Genomic DNA, 17,322 nt, shown 5'->3' with positions numbered 1-17,322 from the left:
AACCAAGACAGTTTGGGTGTCACCCAGTGAGGTGGGTGTAGGTTTATCCTTTTGTCTTAATGAGCTACTTCTCACTCAGAAAGACAAGGCTCTCTGAACCTGAAGGCTCCATTTCCAGTTCTCCTGCCAATTATCCATGTGCCCTCAACCACGGACATAACCTCTGAGCATGACCTTGCCATATGTAACAGCAGAAAGGCAGCGTTGTGCCCACTCTCTCCTGAGTACTGGCAGAGTGAAATTCTCAAAGTTTTATAGAGATGTGGTAAATACAGAAGTTATTAAATAACCCACGATGGCCACAGCAACATTTGCCTGTGGCTCAGGAGGAAGATAGTGGGGATGGTATTTGCAGCTCCAGCTGTAGCTGCTGCAAAACAGCTGATTCACTAAGTCACAGAAGAAATGATGTTGATCTCCTGATTGGCAAGGAACCCAGTGGCCATCTGCAGACTGCTGAAGGTGCAAGGACACTCCTGGAATGAACACCCTGACTGCTGTGGAGGGCCAGCACTAACAGGAGAAGGCTACTGCTGGACAGGGACCCCATGTTGGTCTCAGAACCTTAGGGAGTCTGACTGCCCAAAACCAGGGCTTCAGCTCAAGACAGCTCAGGTACTGACTGCACAGGGATAGTCAGTCTTTCTACCTTCAGCTGCACATGGAGCTCAGGGCTCCTTATTTGTGTTTCAGATAAACTCATTAACCCCTACTGGACCTTAGTTTTGCACACATAGTTAGAAACAGCCAGACATTTCATCTGAGAAGTGCCTGCACCAAGACATGGAATGAGCTTCTATGGACACATGCTGGCCATTCCCTGGGGGAACTGAAAGTGAGGAGTGGCCTTGGCTTTTCCTTCTGAGAGACCCAAAGGGCCTTATGTTTGATGATTGATTCAAGCAAAGGCCAAGATGACAAGTTGTAGAGCACAAAGCCTTATTTTAACAGCAAATAGGAAATGAAAACCACAGCTGAATGGCAGCCAAGCCCACCGAGAAGTGACGGGTCAGGCCAGTGAAAGCGTCAGGGTAGAGCTCTCCTCAGACTGCCTGCACAGGCCAGCCCACACTCCATGCATACCCAGGGAAGAGCTTGTAATCAGGTTCTGTGTTTTAATGAATCTTGGCAGAAGTGACGGAAGCATTTCCTGAGGTTTGGCATGGTTAAAGCAGAGGTATCAGCCAGCTGGGGCCACCCCAGGAGCATGGTGCCAGACCCCTTGCAGCACCGTGCTGCTCAGCCCAGCTCTACACCGAGTGGTGGAAGACAGGTATCACCAACTACCATCCGAGTGGAAGAGTAAACTTGTTATGAGCAGGTTATGTGCAGGGCGTGGTTACACCACAGCTGGCTGTCCAAGGACTGATCTGATAAGGGGTAAAAATACACCAGATGCTTGAAGTTGTTCAGCTGTCTCCCTCAAGCCAACAGAAACCCAACACAGCTCATGGAGCTGGGCCTCGAGGCCAGATCAGTATCTACCACTGGGATAATTCCTGCCTCATGCTGCAGCAAGTTTATTCCACCTACCACTTTAATTTTTCTCAGGTCAGATGTTAAGAACTAGTCAGTACCCTCCACTGCAGGCAAGGTGCAGTCACAATGCCGTCATAAACTAGGAACACATGGCTTCTGTTCTGCATAACTTTTTTTGCACAGTACTTCTGAAGCAGCAGGTGACAATAAATGACAATACATTCTGCTTCACCTGCTGAATAGAGTAGCTAGTTTGTAGTTTCTGAGTTAATACAGAAACTGTAATTACTTGAAAGTAACTTTCCCTGTGCTTTGTATCTCCAACTGTACCTTTTCTAAAAACTACATCTCAACTTTCACTTTTGCCAAACTCTTTCCTGCATAAAAGAAAGACAAAAAGGATGTGTTGTAATTAATAGTGTGTAGATTGAAAAATACTTTTGGAAGCAGAATGGATGGCAAAGATTCCTCTGTAGTGTTCATTTTTCCAGGGTGATGATAAATGTATTATGTGAACTTTTATATAGAAAATAGCCAGTTACAGATTTTTATATCCTCATGCATTTACGAATTATTCAGGTTTTGTCCTCTCTCTTGCATTCCTAATGGCTGATGTAGGCATTTGGTAGATGTCTTACTGTACAGACATCACAACTCTTGAAACCATCTGGAGCCAGTTGCTAATGCTAAATCCATGTGCTTCTTGGGCTGAATGTTTTGAGATAAAGAGTAATTTTTACCTTTTGGTCTCTTACAGTTTCCAACTCTGCTAAATGGTCACATACCAGTGCCATTTCCCAGTCTGGACAGAGCCTCTTCCCCAGTACTGCTTTCTCCAAATGCTCAAAAATCCTGATGATGCCTTATCACACCAAGGATGTATTGGTGGATTTAACACTCCATTCATATGGGCTAGTTTTTCCTGTGTCATGAGAAGGACATTGTGAAACCCTTTATTACTATGGTTTGCACTTTTCATTACATGGATAATCTACTTTTATTATGTTAGCATTTTTCAACAGTGTTTATATATAAAAGTATATATAAATCTGTTATGCATTAAATGAATTATAATTTTTTTATATCATAGCTCTCAAGTGTTGAACACTTCTGTTGTTGATGAAGTACTTTTCTTAATGGATTGCAACAATGTATCTAACAGGGATGTGAAGCTTCTTTTTAATCCCTTTTTCTGCATATTATGCATTGCGCTTGTGTAAACTATAACCGGCTGTGCCTTCTTTTGCATAAAGTCATGTAAATGATTTATACATTTTCTAGTATTAAGATAAAAAGTTGAAAGGAAAAAAAACTAGTATTGAACAGCCCTATGGTAGTATTTCAGTATTTTCTCCACGGATAGGCCATATGATGCAGTGTATTAATGTAACTTTGTATTAAGTGCTTTCAAATTGTATAAGAATAGCCTTATAATTTTTCTTTGCTGAAGTGGAAAACATGATCCATGTTACAGCCAGGAGATGTAACAAAGAGTAACAAAGCCACATTTACGCCCAAGTTCTTCTGTCAAGTTGCAACAGGGAGGAACTGGGCTGTGTATGTTCGTGAGATGTTTCCAGCATTTGAGAGTACTTCTGTAGAAAATGAGACATTGCTCAGAATTTATCTGGCCTATACTTCTTACGAACTGTTAACATTACAGCTGAAAAGAGTGCAGGTAATCTCTGTCCTCCCAGGGAATGAGGATCATTCCCGTTAATTTCCAGGTGCTTTGTTCAGCTGTGCCAAGTGCCTTCTATGACTTCCCTGGAAAGACTATTGTGCTACTCAAGCTCTGAAGGTCACGTTTCCCCTTCCCCCAGAGCTGGAACAGTTACAGGTCTGTAAATTGATGCCTGGTGCTTGCAAAGAGGCAGAGACTGTACATGTGAGATGTTTATGTATAAACAGCTGAATTCTGGATGAAAAAACAGCACTGTGTTACTATATACTTGCAACTTGAACTTACTGGGTATGTCCTCTACCTTGAGGGGATGGTTTAGTCATCTAAATGTCAGGTTAGGATTAGGGCAGACTCCCTGGCACCACAGACTCTAATCCTGGCAGGGCAAATCTTCAGGTTCCTGAGGTGGCTAAATTGGCTTGAATGCAGCTTTACTGTGCTGGTTTTTCAGATGAGACCTTAAAAGCCAACCCCAAATCCAATCCATTTGTGACAGGTCATTTGAACCTCAACTTTGCTTTCTGGCCAAGCAGCTGGCCACAGTCTGTTCTTTTTGAAATGTATGCAGTGAGTTGTCTGCTGATTTTCTGCTTGGATGCATTTCAGTGATGATGTGTGTAGTTATTTGTAAAGTGCTTTTGGATCCTTCAACCTGAAAGGTGCTAAATAAACATTTTATTAATGCAGTTCTGATGTTGAAAAGCCATTTTTGGGGCAGAGGTGGTTGACAAAAGACAGCTCAGGGATTTTCCTCAGGCTCCTGGGTTGCACAACCAAAAACTACTCGTCAGTTCCACTTGCAGTGATAAAAACCTGCTGTAGCCATGTAAGTACCAGCTGATAAAGGCAGCAACTGAATGCCAGACACGAGGAGAATAAATGAAGCACTTGGGACGTCATTTGCTCGACTCAGTGTTTCAAGAATTCAAGATGTGCCACCCCATGGAGTCAAAAAGAGAAGATGAACCTATGCAAAATTTATGAGTGAATGCAAATTTTATACAAAGTAAAGTCAGAACAGGTTGGAAGAAAGGGCAGTGTGTAACGGATGGGATTGACAAGGTTAGTGGAGATAAATCACAAGGGCTTGCAGACTTAACATTTCTCTTCCAATGCAATCCTCCCAGGTACATGGAATATTTTTCAACAAGTTACAGAGAGGCAATAATTTCACACTAGAGAGCTGACTCCTGCCTCATTTTTAGAAACCCATGAATACCTACTTACACCTATAAGGCATGAACAGTAGCAGAGTCTCATCTTGTACGTGCCACTGTAGCTAATGGGAGATACTGGCATCGAGACCATGTTTCTGAGTTTAAAAGATGAAAACATACTAGTATGGAATATTACACTGCAAAAAAACCAGTTGACCATGAGAGGAGAGAGGGTGTGACAGAGAAGAAATTCTTAAAAGTACCCAGATTCCCATGTTTTGTTTTTTTTTCTTCCAAGGTTTTACTATTAATAAGGCAAATTTTTTTTACTTCTCAAAAGGCTCAACACACCCACAGCTTCCCTTCCACGCTCCAGCCCTTAAATGATTTTGGACTTTTTTTAAAGATAGCAGAATACAACAATTCTGGGACAAAACGCTATTTGAAAAAAATACTGGAAAGGATCTGAGAGAATCCAATAAAACAATGGAAAACAGAAAGTGGAAGAAGTGTTGTCTTCTCATCTTTGCGAGAATAAAAATAGCAAGAGAACACATCTTATGCTAGTTGACTTTTTAGTTGAAAAAAAAAAATAGGCTGTCAAAATCTGCCTTCTAAATCAGTCAATAATGTGGAACAAAAATTTTTGCTAATGGAAGTATTTATACAAATAAAGTCCAGCCTCTCAAATTCAACACTTACATGAAACACTAGACTGTTACGCCTTATGCTTTGAAGAAATTATTCTATTGGTAATCTACTGAATTTTATTAACAGGTATCTTTTTAACTGTAGAGAAAATAAATGTTTTTAAATAAATACTGTGGAAGTGTCAATATTTCTGTGGCATGGAGTGCTCCAAGCCAACAATCCTGGGGAACAAAATGGGAGTTACTCTCTCTTCAGTATTCTTGGCAGTAATTGCAATTTGATCACACTTGGGGGATTTACTACAAGATTTTCACTTTATTCAAGCTTCAGCAATACACAGGAAGTTCCCAGTTCCTGTATAGGCTGGGTGCACAATTAGGGTGTGTTTGGCTTACCTGCACCTTCTTTCTTCAGGAAAGCAAGAATCCCCTAGAAGGGCCACAGCTACAGGGAAGCTTTGTCATGAGCTTGTGCACACCTTTGGCCCTGGCACAGGTAAACAGCTTCAGTTCTAAAGAAAACTTTCAAGGTGGGGAAGACAGTGATAGGTGATAAACTATAGCAAAAGACCTGAAACACATCCATGATGTCAGGAAAGAATGATTTGTTTTGTCTGACTAAAACTGGTCTCAGACAGGCACCTACCCATCTGGAAATACCTACCCACAAAGTGAAGAACTGTCACCAAGGTTTCTGTTTAAAGGGGAGGTGGTCCTTTCAAATGAGACTACAGGGTTAATTTTAACAGAACAACACTCTGCATTAAAAGGCTGTGTGATCTTGTGCCTACTGGAAACATCTTCAGAAGCCATCATGACACCCAAATGAATTTAGAAAAGGCACAGTAAGTACACATAGTCTTTTATATAAGGGCATAGCTATTCCCTTCTGATCTTCAGACTGTCTGTATATCCTGTAGGATAAACAAACACAGGCCTAAGACTGAAGCATAACCTTCCGAAGCCATCAGGAAACTACAACTTTTAAAATCTTTTTTAGCCCCAAACTGCAACTGCTTTTACCAATTACTGTGTGAGTGCTCTGCACAGATGGAGTACAAACCTATTTCTTGAGGGCAAAGAGACTGACAGCACGAGTGAGAACAGTATGTATTTATTTAAATGAAAAAAGCAGAATGAACCTCAAGCAAGGATTCTGGAGCAATCAGCATCACAGCCTGCCTTGGGTAGGGGCTGGTATTTGAAGAAAGCATCCTAGAAGAGAGGATTCTAGGATATGCTGGAGTTCTTTTGTGAAAGATTCCCATCAGTTCACATTCACTCTGCAAGAAGCGCAAATGCATAAACGTAAACTTAATTATTCATAACATGGCTCCAAGCCAGCTACCCCCTCCTGCAAATCAAATAACAAGACAGCAAAGAAAGGAAAAAACAGTCTTTGAAAAAACAAGCTCAGGGTGTGAAAGAGGAGGGGCAGCTGACAATGCAGACGCAAGGCCTGGAGGGAGGTGCTCTTACAGGAGTATGTTGGAGAAGAGATAGGGAAGAGCATCTCCCCCGGTTTGCAATCCACAGCCATGGTAATTCCATCAGCAGAAAGATCCCACTGCAACAAATGAAGGAACTTCATAGCTCTCTGGGGAAAAACGTATTTCACGGCAGGGCATCTGAGCCAAGTGAAACTCGTATTTCATTAGAACCATGAAAGTGATGTGCTCAGGCAGGCCTACTTCTTGAGTGTGCTTGAAGGATGCAGCCAGCACAATAAATGAAGCAGTTATTTATCACACGTGTGTATGTGTGCATTCATCGTTTAAGTTTGCTCAAAAGTTACGGACCTTAAACGATTTAAAGGATTTTAGAAAACATGAAAAAATGATCGGAAATCATTCCCCTTTTCCACTGACATCAGTTTAACTCCATTACTTAGAGAGGCACTGCCCAGTGAAAGTCACATACAAGAGATTACAGAAACCAGTTTAGAATATCTGAAGTCTAATCCCAGTTCTGAAAACAGGTTCCCACTATGGCTGAGAACAAGACTATGATTTTTGTGCAGCTGAACTCCACAGGTGAAAGAAGGTGCATGGTAGAAATTCCAAAGCCCCTGCACCTGCTTGGCTTTTATAGTTTTCACCATCATCCCACTTGTACAGTCAGAGTTTACCTACAATGTTCCAACTGCTACATACATATGTTTCATAATTGCATTTGTTACCTTGCCAGTCTCCTAAACTGGTTATGACACAGATACCAATATATGGATGTACACAAATGAGAGCATTAAATCTTTTAACAGCCCAATCTCTGAAAAAATAAAAACCTCCAAACAGCTTAAAGTAAACATTCAAGTTCCTTCCCAAAATTAAGGCACTTGATAGAGTTGTTACATTTGTTCCAAAGCCAAAATTTCTGAAGTTAAATAAGGTACTGAAATGTGCTAACAAGGTGCATGAATTACTTCAACTCTGCTCATCAGTAACCAGACAAAATGATCATGTCACAGACAATGTAAGTTTTGATTTCTCTTCAGTGTCATCATGTGCTGTAGCTCTGTATTTCCATACCCTGATTTGTTTGGATTTCTCTAAAGTCTGACCTTAATTCTGAGTAATTCCTGGGTTTATGATACTTAGCCTGCGGATATTTACCACATACCTTTCATATATTTTGTCCTCAATAACGGAATGTATTCTTAACCTTAATTCCATTTTAACATTGCAGAACAGAAACAACGTACCTTTATTACACTGCAAAATTCATGCACAAACAACAAGCAAGCAGCCCAAAGAATGCTACCTGGCAGTTTTTCAAATGATTTGCAAATACAAAGTATGTTGATTCTTTAATAATTCTTTATTTTAACTTTTATTGCCCAATTCAGGGATACACTCTGGCTACTTAATGCTGTGGTAAAGCAGCACAAAAATAACACAGCCATGTTGAGATGCAAGTTCCACTAGAGCATTGCTGAGCTGTTGGTTTGCCCCTTCCATCTCCCACCCTGTCCTGTCAATCCCCATCCTCCACCCACCCTCTCTCCCCTTCAACCTTCACCTGCACGTGAATGCAACCACATCACCAGCACCTGCCTCTGTCCTGGCTTCCAGCCCACCTGACTCCGACACACACCTACACCCACACCTTGCCAGCCCTACCCTGGGCTAGGTGGGACACCTAGGGTAGTTATCTTCTAAACTTTGGGTAGTTATCTTCTAAAAATAACTACCTAAAATAAGCCACGACATGCAGGCCATTTCTCATTAACTGACTGATCGGCCATCGTCAAGCAAAGGTGGTCACACCAAACACTGAAAGTCATCCATTTTTAGCGACTCTTTGCTTGGTTTTTGACACACTTGAGGTCTTCTCCCAGAAAGGCCAACACTCCTGCAGTTCTTGGGGACAGTGAAACCAAGTCCGTAGTACCTGACTGCCGTCAGGTACCATAGTACCAGGAGGCAGAGCACACAATCCCATGGAAAGAATGTCAGAGATGCCCAGCAACTTCAGACTTGCTGACTACTGCCCCAAACAGGCAACTGCCACAGAACTCTCTCTGATGATTAAAGAATTTCAATAACAGGCAATTTTAAAGAGCCCCAAACTGACTTGACAACAGATATCAAATTTCTTAAATATGTTCTTTAAAGCTACCTCCTAATGAAGAACACAGATTCACTTGTAGGTCCTTAGAAAAAGATTCTTTATAAACAGCCTCCTTTAATTTTATGGAAGATCTTTTCATTTGTAACAAAAAAGTTGAATTCCTACTTAAAATGAAACATCCTTTTGTTAGCTGCGGCTGATCCCTTTCTAAGTTTATTAATGCACTTCATTTTAACAGGTAAACCTTTAAGTCCTTTACTCATTAGTGTCATATTATTACTTGTTCTTTTATGACCTATAAAGTATTACTGTTCTATAAATGCTAAATCCCACATTTATCCACAGTGAACATTGAGTCTATCTTCACTACTGTAAAAAAAGATGTTTTTTTGACACTTCTTTCTTCAACACTGTCACATCTACAACGTATTTCCTACAAAGTCCATCAGTATAAAATCTAGATCAGATCCTTAGCAACTATAAAAATATATATAACAACTATTTCAGGACAAGGTTTTTCATCAGTGCCAACTGTGCCTCTGCCACAGCCGTAGCGCTCGCACTGGGATCGAGGAGCCCCGCGCGTGTCCGAGCCTCACGTTACGCTCCCAAGGCCGTGTGACACGCAGGGCTGGCTCAGCAGCACTGAGACTGGACCATCACACTGAGCAGGTCCTGAGCAGCCTCAGCCATGGATGAGCCATGCCACTGCCACTGCCTCTGCACTGAATGAACTAAAGGAGCGGCCAAAGGTGACCCTGGGGGCTCCCGCTACACACGGACCTCGCTAAACGCTGCCAACAATGCCCCAAGAACTGCAAGTTCACTTAGTCTGTATTTTTAACAACACAGGGCTTTTGTTATTATAAATTTCAAAACAAAACCAAAGAATTCCACATAATATTTATACTTTCAAAAGTACAATATTAATACAGGTCGGTCAGTTAGAAATAACAGCAGTTTGTTAGGTCTACAAGATTTAACGTAAAACCGGTTTACAAATGCTGAAAAGCAGTAGTGGTCCAATAATCACCGTTACACATGAATTTCTCTCTTCCAGAAAATAAAATTAAAAAAAAAAAAAATCCCAATTCAAATTTACTAGTATCAATGAAATATTAATAAAACACCCCCAAACATGCCACAATCACTATTCACAAATAAAGTTAAAATGAAATATACAAAAATTCACTTAATACTGTTAAATAACAATAAACTACAAGATTTCCTGAACAGAAATGGTAGGACCCCTGAACGCTTTACAGTGAATGTCAGGAAAAATTAAGTTACCTATGACTATTTTCATGATATACCAGCCAAAGATTTACATGACCATTTCAAAATATACCAATAAAGATTTACAGTCTCTTTAAGATGCACTAAACAAACAGGTTCATAAAGGTGAACACAAATGCTTAAAAATACTGTAACCATCACCAAGGGTGTACTTATGATACTCACTGAGATGCATAAGCGTAGTAGTAATATGTTCACTATCTCTGGAAAACAGGTAACATCTAAGATCTGAAAAACTCTCTAAGTTCTCATTGTAAAAGCTCTGTAGCATAGCGAGTTCTTCTCAAGTACAAACTTGCATCTTTCCAGTTGATTTCAAGTGAATAATGCACAAATGGGAGAGCAACAAGGTGGGAAAATGTGACATTATTCCCGTGTTTGTGTAATTTGTTGTCCTGTTCCTCTGTAATGAAAAGTAAGCCAGGGTCCAACATACATGAATTGTCTTTTTACTATTTGTATTTCTAAGTTAAAAACAAGGTAAAAAAGTTATTGTTTCTGCAGGCCCCATATGCACAACAATGTGCAAATATGTTATGCTGGAGTAAGCCTGACAAAACTTCCAGCCTCCATGCTCTAATTTATCAATAACTAACATAGGATCTGAGAGCAAATCAAAATTACTTTTCACTTGTTTGAATCAACCTTCACACCATGTGCTTTTCAAAAACATAATATGCATTATAATTTTTCAACTATTTCAACACATACTTCCAATGTTAAATAAGGAATTAAGTGCCAAGAACTTAGAGCATTAAAGATGGCTCACCTATAGCCAAGCAAAGCTATGTTTACATTCCAGGAAACACTGCAGTTTAAGAAATACAAAAAAACCCCGCAGCAGTAGAACATTTTATCAAGAGAAACAGATGCATTCACATATTATAAAGCCATTGCAACTTCTTCAGGCATGGAACTGTTGTGTTAACTATACAGACAGTAGTTATTTAGCAGCAATGATTCCGCAATAAATAATGCACTGTGTTTCTCAGTCCTGCACAAAAATTGCAGCTACAGTTACATCAACAGCTGTAACCTACTGGCTCTAGTGGCAGAGGAGACCTTAAAACCAACTGTACAAAAAATTGTCACACTGTGACAACAAATATAAAAACATAATTTGCAGGTTGGAAATAAAAAGACTCCACTGTTAAGAGGACAGTGTAGACAAACTGCGATTCCAAGTCCACCAACAGAAAGCACTGCCTTTGGATCCGAGTCCTTGATCGACAGGATAGGCTTGGGCTCGACTCTGCACTGCCCCCTTTAGAAAAGCATGCTCTGCCTTCTGTTCTTCCCATGTCCTGCAACACAACACGGACCATGGTAAGAAACCGAAGCATTTGCACAACGGAGCATTAAGTTATTATCCAGATCTTTGTCCTACTTCAAGGCAACACCTCTTGTGCTTCAATCAGCATCAGCATCTTTCCTTTAACTGCCTTCACTGCACTGGTTTTTCACTTTGTCATCACTCACCCCCATGCAGTACTGGTTTGAAACTCCAAAATGTTCTCACCTTCACAGTCCCTGCCCATCCCTAGTAAAACTCACATCTTTCTGAGCTTATATGTCTTATATGTATACAGGAACATCAGTAAATCATTCCGGATTTTTTTTCAGTATATTCACACAAACCAATATAAAAAAGCATTTTTCAATTCCAAATGCCTCTGGCACAGCATTCTTTCAGCAAGCATGAGAATATATAAAGCTTTCCATACCGGTCTCTGGGTAAGTGGAATTTCGAAAGCCAGGGTCTTTTTGCAACTGAATCTCTTTTAGACTGAATATTGAAACACCTGCAATGTAACGAAGAAATTAATCCATATACAAATGTAAATCTATGTTTTACTGATCAAAATTATATTCTTAATAATACAGTTTAGATGGAAAAAAAAATGTTTCCAATTCACAAATATTTAAGCCACTAGATATCAGACTTTTTTAATACATTAGAGTTTTTTCTTACACAATGTACTTAGCTTTAATGCACTATCTTAACAATACTCTACTTTACTACTCCTCTTACTTTCAGGCAGAGTGTGTATTCTTGTTCCAAGACTTCTGAAGTATGCATGTTTCATGGCCTCTTCTGCTGAAATTCTCTTCTTTGATTCATACTATTAACATAAAAGCATAGAAGTGTGGTGATTTCCATTAAAAATCTCTTTGCATCAAGTGATTTTAAGAAAGGGAGAAAGAGTTCTATATGCTCAGTATTTCCCATAATTCACTAGGACAATTTTTTTTCATTACTTTCATTTTACACATGACTACCTAAAATTTTATCAAAATCAGTACTGCCAACATTTAACGAGATTGCTAAAATAGTAAAAATAACTTCTGCAAACAGATGCAGATCAAAACTACACCTAATCTTTATTTATAGATGGTACAATAATTAGGTATCTCCTGCTTGACATCTATTCTAGATGGAAGAATATTGCCTATTCTAGGCAAGAATGCAGACATTTAAAAAGCTGCACACAAATAAGTTACAGTGCTGCATCTACTCAAAGGTGTCAGAGTTGACCTTCCATCTTGCTTCCAGCTCATTTTTAATACAGATTCAGAGATTAAACCTGCATATCACTTCAGCTTTTGAATACAATTGCAACATCAAGGACTAATATTACACCCTAGTAACTCCTCTAGTATTAAACTCAGTTTATCATTAAATAAATTTAGCATTTGTATTTAAAAGTTCTGGTTTAATACAGTATTTCACAAGAGATTTAGTTTTTTCAGGGCTAACATAGAATAAATAATTATGTTTTTACAAAAGGCAGTAAGAGAAAAATCAGTTCTGGGGAAAAAAAAAAAGCAAGCATCAGTTTTTTAATTCTCACACTACACTGGTTTCTTTTCACATCTGTCATCCACTACAGACTCAGCTACATATTCCACTTTGAGACAGAACTAAATACTTTGGCTTCTAATACATTTTGTATGTAATACATTAAAATTCGAAACTTGCACTTTTATAAAGTAAAGCCACAAAACACATCTTACTTGAAGGAACTTCGCTATCAATTCAATTCCTTCCGTGTCTAGCCTAAAAATAAAAATATTTTTAAAAATTAAAAGTTATTGAATTGTATTAATGAAAGCAAAACTGCAGAGGATTTGACTCAATTAAATTTTATCAAACCTGAAAATTATATCTAAACATGGAAATTCTTTTACCTAAGCAACATTTATTCATGTTAATGTGAATACATTTGAGTCCTAATATCTCAGAACAAGACTATTTGGAAAACACTGGGGACACACAAATCCTTGGTTTGGATTGTCATTTAGTAGGCTTACCTGGATCATTTACTTGAATCTTTAAAATTATTTCTTTTTAGCTTAATACTACTCATTTACTAGAGGGATACAATGTTAGATCTTCTTCAAGATAAAATAAATAGCAAAGATATTTGTTGTCTATTTATAATAACTGCACAGACCCTTCATCTTCCTCATTATGGTTTTAAAATGATTACAAGAAACTGCTCAAGGAAACCTGGCCATTTTAACGAACAGCCTGGGTCTAGAATATAACCAGAAGAGAATTTGTGTTCGTTAGGAAATGCTGTGTGAACTCTCCTACTATAGAGATATTATTAATCGGAGTTTTATCGTTCTACAAGTCATTAAGGAGCTGTGGTACCTATTAGAGGAAGGAATCACATAGTACCAGGTTCTGTTTTGCATTATCATCTCCCCACAATAACACAACTGATGAATAGTTTTAAACCATTCTGTGGCAGATTGTACTCGGAAATTCATTCCCACTTAGGAATATGCAAAGCCACAGGGATGCATATTTTCTATTAATAAAACATGAAGTACCTTGGTGCATGGTTGATGAGAGGTTGTGGTTTATACTTAGGAAAGTTGTAGTTTCTAAATTCATCACTGGAAGAAATGCCTGGCCATGTTTCTTGACATGGAGTTCCTGTATTTAGAAGCAGTAAAAAATCAACTTAAAAAATATAAACAAACAACTTAGACATAAAAAAATGCATTTAATCCTGTAATGTAAAGGAGAAAGGGGAAAAAAATATAATTCAATATGCCTATGTTGTGCAAACTCAGCTGTATAGTCAGCTGAATCATTTTTCATGACCGTGACTACAATGCAATAAAATATTGTTCCAAGATAAAGATCCACAGTTCTCATACAAATATGGTGCGTTAACATTAATATTACTGAAAGTATCCATTTACCAAGAAGTCTGAAAATTAAGTGCAGCTCATCTTCAACAGTAGAACCAGGAAAAAGAGGCCTTCCTGATGCCATTTCAAAAAATATGCATCCGACGCCCCTTTATATAAAGACAGAGAAAAAGATAAAGCAGAAATAATCCTGTAATTTCAGCTCGTAAAGATTTCTGGGATTTCTCTTCAATTAAAACAAATTATTGGTTGTTAGCCACACACTAATATTAAAATATTTAGAAAGATGTGTAGCAACAGAAAAGCTGTCAAAGACCAATCAAAACCTATGTCATAGCTATATTATATCCTCTTTGTACAGATGTTGAGGCAATCAATTTTATTAAAGCTCATGGTAAAATACCACATTACCCTATCATTAGGAGAAGGCTTTTCTTTTTCTCTAACACTGTGGGCCTAATGCTTGCTTACTCTGAGCAATAAAAAGGTATTCTGCATTTTCAGAGAGGAATAATAGCATCCTCCCAGTCTACCAATCATCTCCCAAAAAATCTACCTCAGTTCTAGCCTACAAAAATTCAAAGGTTGAATATTTGAATGTTACTATTTAACAGCAAAGTTGACATCTTTCCAGCTTGACTCAGAACAAAAATTTGAATTAGACAAAGCTATACAAACCACATGTCAATTTGAGTTGAATACTCTGAAGATCCAAGGAGAACATCAGGTGGTCTGTACCACAATGTGACAACTTCATTGGAATAAGTCTTCGTAGGAACAGACTTCGCTCTTGCCAATCCTTGATAAAAAGGGAAATGAAGAGTCATGTACAAGTTGCTGAAAACCTTTTTGTATGAAATTGACAAACTATTTTTAGGACCTTATTATACTTGCTAAATACCATATCTTAATGCTATTTAAGGCCCTAATAAAGAGATTTCTATTGCATTTCAGTATTTATGGCAATCTCATGGTCAGCATTTTTAAGCACAGAAGAAAGGTAAACAGATCAAAACCTGAATTCATCCTCTAAATTTCATTAAATCAGCATTGGATTGATATGACACCTCCCTGCTGCGAAAACCTTCTGCACTGTTTCTGGAAAATTACATTGCAAAAGGCTGAAGGCAACAAACAATTAACTAAATGGTGGAAACAGACCAAACCAGTGTTGGATCAGCAGGGGTTTTCCATCCTAACATCAATTTGTCAGCAACATCTTCAATAAAATCCAGGTTTATCATGTTTGATGAAATCTTCTGAGCAACTTTCATTCACACAGAAGGGGTAAAACCAGAGGCACAGAGCACAACTTTCAGAGGATCTCCCAGACACAGAAAATAACAGAAAAATGTGGATGCCCCACTCCACTGTAAATCCCAAGGAATTTGGTGTATCAGTGATAGTGCAACACCTGACAATTTAGCACATGAACAAACCCTTCCTCTCTCTTGTCATTACCCTGTATTAGAGTGACTGTGGTGCTAGGAGAAGCAAGGTGAGCTCCACCTTAAGGATTTGACTAAGCATCAATTTCACAGGAAGCTGTAAGACTACTTTCAAATTGCAAGTGGATATTACACTGATTACTTTACCCTCTTAAGTTACACTTTATCCTGTAAAAGGCTGACTTTCATTTTCCGTTTGAGAACACCCAAATTCACTACAGACCCAATGTACTCATTTCTCCTTTTAAGGAAAAATGATTTTCCTTTTCTGAGAGAAAAAAAAATTGTTATAGAGTACTTTTAGGCCATACCAAAGTCTGCAAGCTTCAGTTCTCCTTTCTCATTAATTAGTAGATTTTGTGGCTTCAAATCTCGATGTAACACCTTTCTCCTATGACAGTACGCCAAACCACGAAGAATCTGATATAAAAATAGCTACAAAAGAGAACATTTATATAAATTAGACAAAAAATGGTAATCTACAGATTGCATGACTAGTTGGGCACTGGAGAGTTAAGTATTGTAAGTAGGACAAAATTACTTCTCTAAAAAATGAGTTACTCTCCTTATGAGCAAATTCTGGACATTATCATTATTGTTCAAAGATTTAAAATCCTTTTACGCTAATGCACTGCTTTAACACCATACTTTACAACAAAGACTTTAAGAGCAATTTGTTCTGTTTAACTGAATAAAACCACAGGGCTGTTTATTTTTAAAGTAAACATTTACCACTGCTCTTCCCCACACTAATGTCATTAAAGATAACTGTCTCTGACTAAATACTCAAGTTCCCTTCTGCCATTGAGTCCCTTCTGGAAATGCAGCTCAGCAGTGATTCTATCCAACTGTGCTGAACTACGTAAAGAAGGTCTTGGCACGCTACTGGAAAAATACACGTAGATTCACAAGCTTAGGGAAGATGGAGAAATGGGTAAATGAGGATTATTAAAGCAGCCCAACTGCCTCTGGTATTTACATTCATCCCCTCACCTTGACACATACAGGTTTATTTTAATCCATTGGAATAGCAAGCCAAGCAAACAATTTCAGTCATGCATATCAATGCTGCACATATATAGATATAAAAACAGTCTGGGGCAAAGGAAGGTTTAGGAGTGGGCAGCCAAGCAAGTTTACGTATCACTGCATTAAGAACTAGTAACTTTGCAGTTTCTGTATGCAAAAAGGGTCTGATCTCGAACATGGGACTTTTGGGTAGCCATTGCTGGCATTTACCACACCTATGCTACTCAGCATAGGTAATCAAATGTACAACAAAAAAATACAAAACATTACAGAAAGCAACAAACTAATCATGTAACAGGACATCTAAGAAAAACACTAGAATGTTTTTATATGACCATATTCTAGTACATTGGTTTATTTTTGCACCAAGTGACACCACCAAATTCTTCTTCATAAACTAGACAAATACACAGCAGGTGTAGTTACATCCATCTGTTCTCAGTGTGCTGACATGGGGTTCATCTGTGCTAGAAAAATAGGAACTGGGATTGATTTCTTCTGTTTGCTTTCCTTTCTGAAGAGCAGAATGAGAAGCAACAAGTCTTGCTCCATCCACTCAGGCCCATACTGCTGCAGGGGTAGTCAGTCCCAAGCTTTATTAGCAGGACTTCAACAGAAGTCAATGGTCCTCCCTAATGTACACTGGGACTGCAAGGTTAGTCAAGAATGCAGATTACAGAAATTGTGAAGCTTCACCACAGTTGGCAGAGATCCTTTTGGAAATGCACAGGATGCCATGTATTCGTTCAAAATTTTGGTTAAAACACTAATACCTGCAGAGATCACACATATTTTTGTTTTGCCAACACACAAAAACCTAAAATTAGCTGAGGAATGTGAGG

The 17,322-nt window shown here is 38.6% G+C and overlaps 2 protein-coding genes across 4 annotated transcripts in view; one reads left to right on the top strand and one right to left on the bottom strand.

Moving 5' to 3' along the window:
- Nucleotides 1-3,849, top strand: part of ELK3 (ETS transcription factor ELK3) — a 35,687-nt gene extending 31,838 nt beyond the window's left edge. The window contains exon 5 of the mRNA XM_005519443.3: nucleotides 2,237-3,849. Coding sequence (XP_005519500.1) covers nucleotides 2,237-2,335 — 99 coding nt within the window. The 3' untranslated portion in view covers nucleotides 2,336-3,849. The remainder of the gene's footprint in view (nucleotides 1-2,236) is intronic.
- A 3,919-nt stretch (nucleotides 3,850-7,768) lies between these two features.
- The window catches only part of CDK17 (cyclin dependent kinase 17), a 91,042-nt gene continuing 81,488 nt past the window's right edge, over nucleotides 7,769-17,322 (bottom strand). For all 3 annotated transcript variants that reach the window (XM_014248944.2, XM_005519444.3, XM_088054850.1), the window contains 8 exons: nucleotides 15,763-15,886; nucleotides 14,682-14,802; nucleotides 14,055-14,152; nucleotides 13,677-13,782; nucleotides 12,852-12,894; nucleotides 11,869-11,959; nucleotides 11,561-11,638; nucleotides 7,769-11,140 (listed from right to left, as the gene is read on the bottom strand). In XM_014248944.2, the coding sequence (XP_014104419.1) occupies nucleotides 11,103-11,140; nucleotides 11,561-11,638; nucleotides 11,869-11,959; nucleotides 12,852-12,894; nucleotides 13,677-13,782; nucleotides 14,055-14,152; nucleotides 14,682-14,802; nucleotides 15,763-15,886 (699 nt within the window). In that variant the 3' untranslated portion in view covers nucleotides 7,769-11,102. The remainder of the gene's footprint in view (nucleotides 11,141-11,560; nucleotides 11,639-11,868; nucleotides 11,960-12,851; nucleotides 12,895-13,676; nucleotides 13,783-14,054; nucleotides 14,153-14,681; nucleotides 14,803-15,762; nucleotides 15,887-17,322) is intronic.

This window comes from Pseudopodoces humilis, chromosome 5 (genome assembly GCF_049639895.1).
Source record: "Pseudopodoces humilis isolate 2021_Gansu_Grassland_sample_001 chromosome 5, ASM4963989v1, whole genome shotgun sequence".
Classification (NCBI taxonomy): domain Eukaryota; kingdom Metazoa; phylum Chordata; class Aves; order Passeriformes; family Paridae; genus Pseudopodoces; species Pseudopodoces humilis.
The sequence above is the reverse complement of the archived record's forward strand: the minus strand, read 5'-3'. Positions and strand labels throughout refer to the sequence as shown.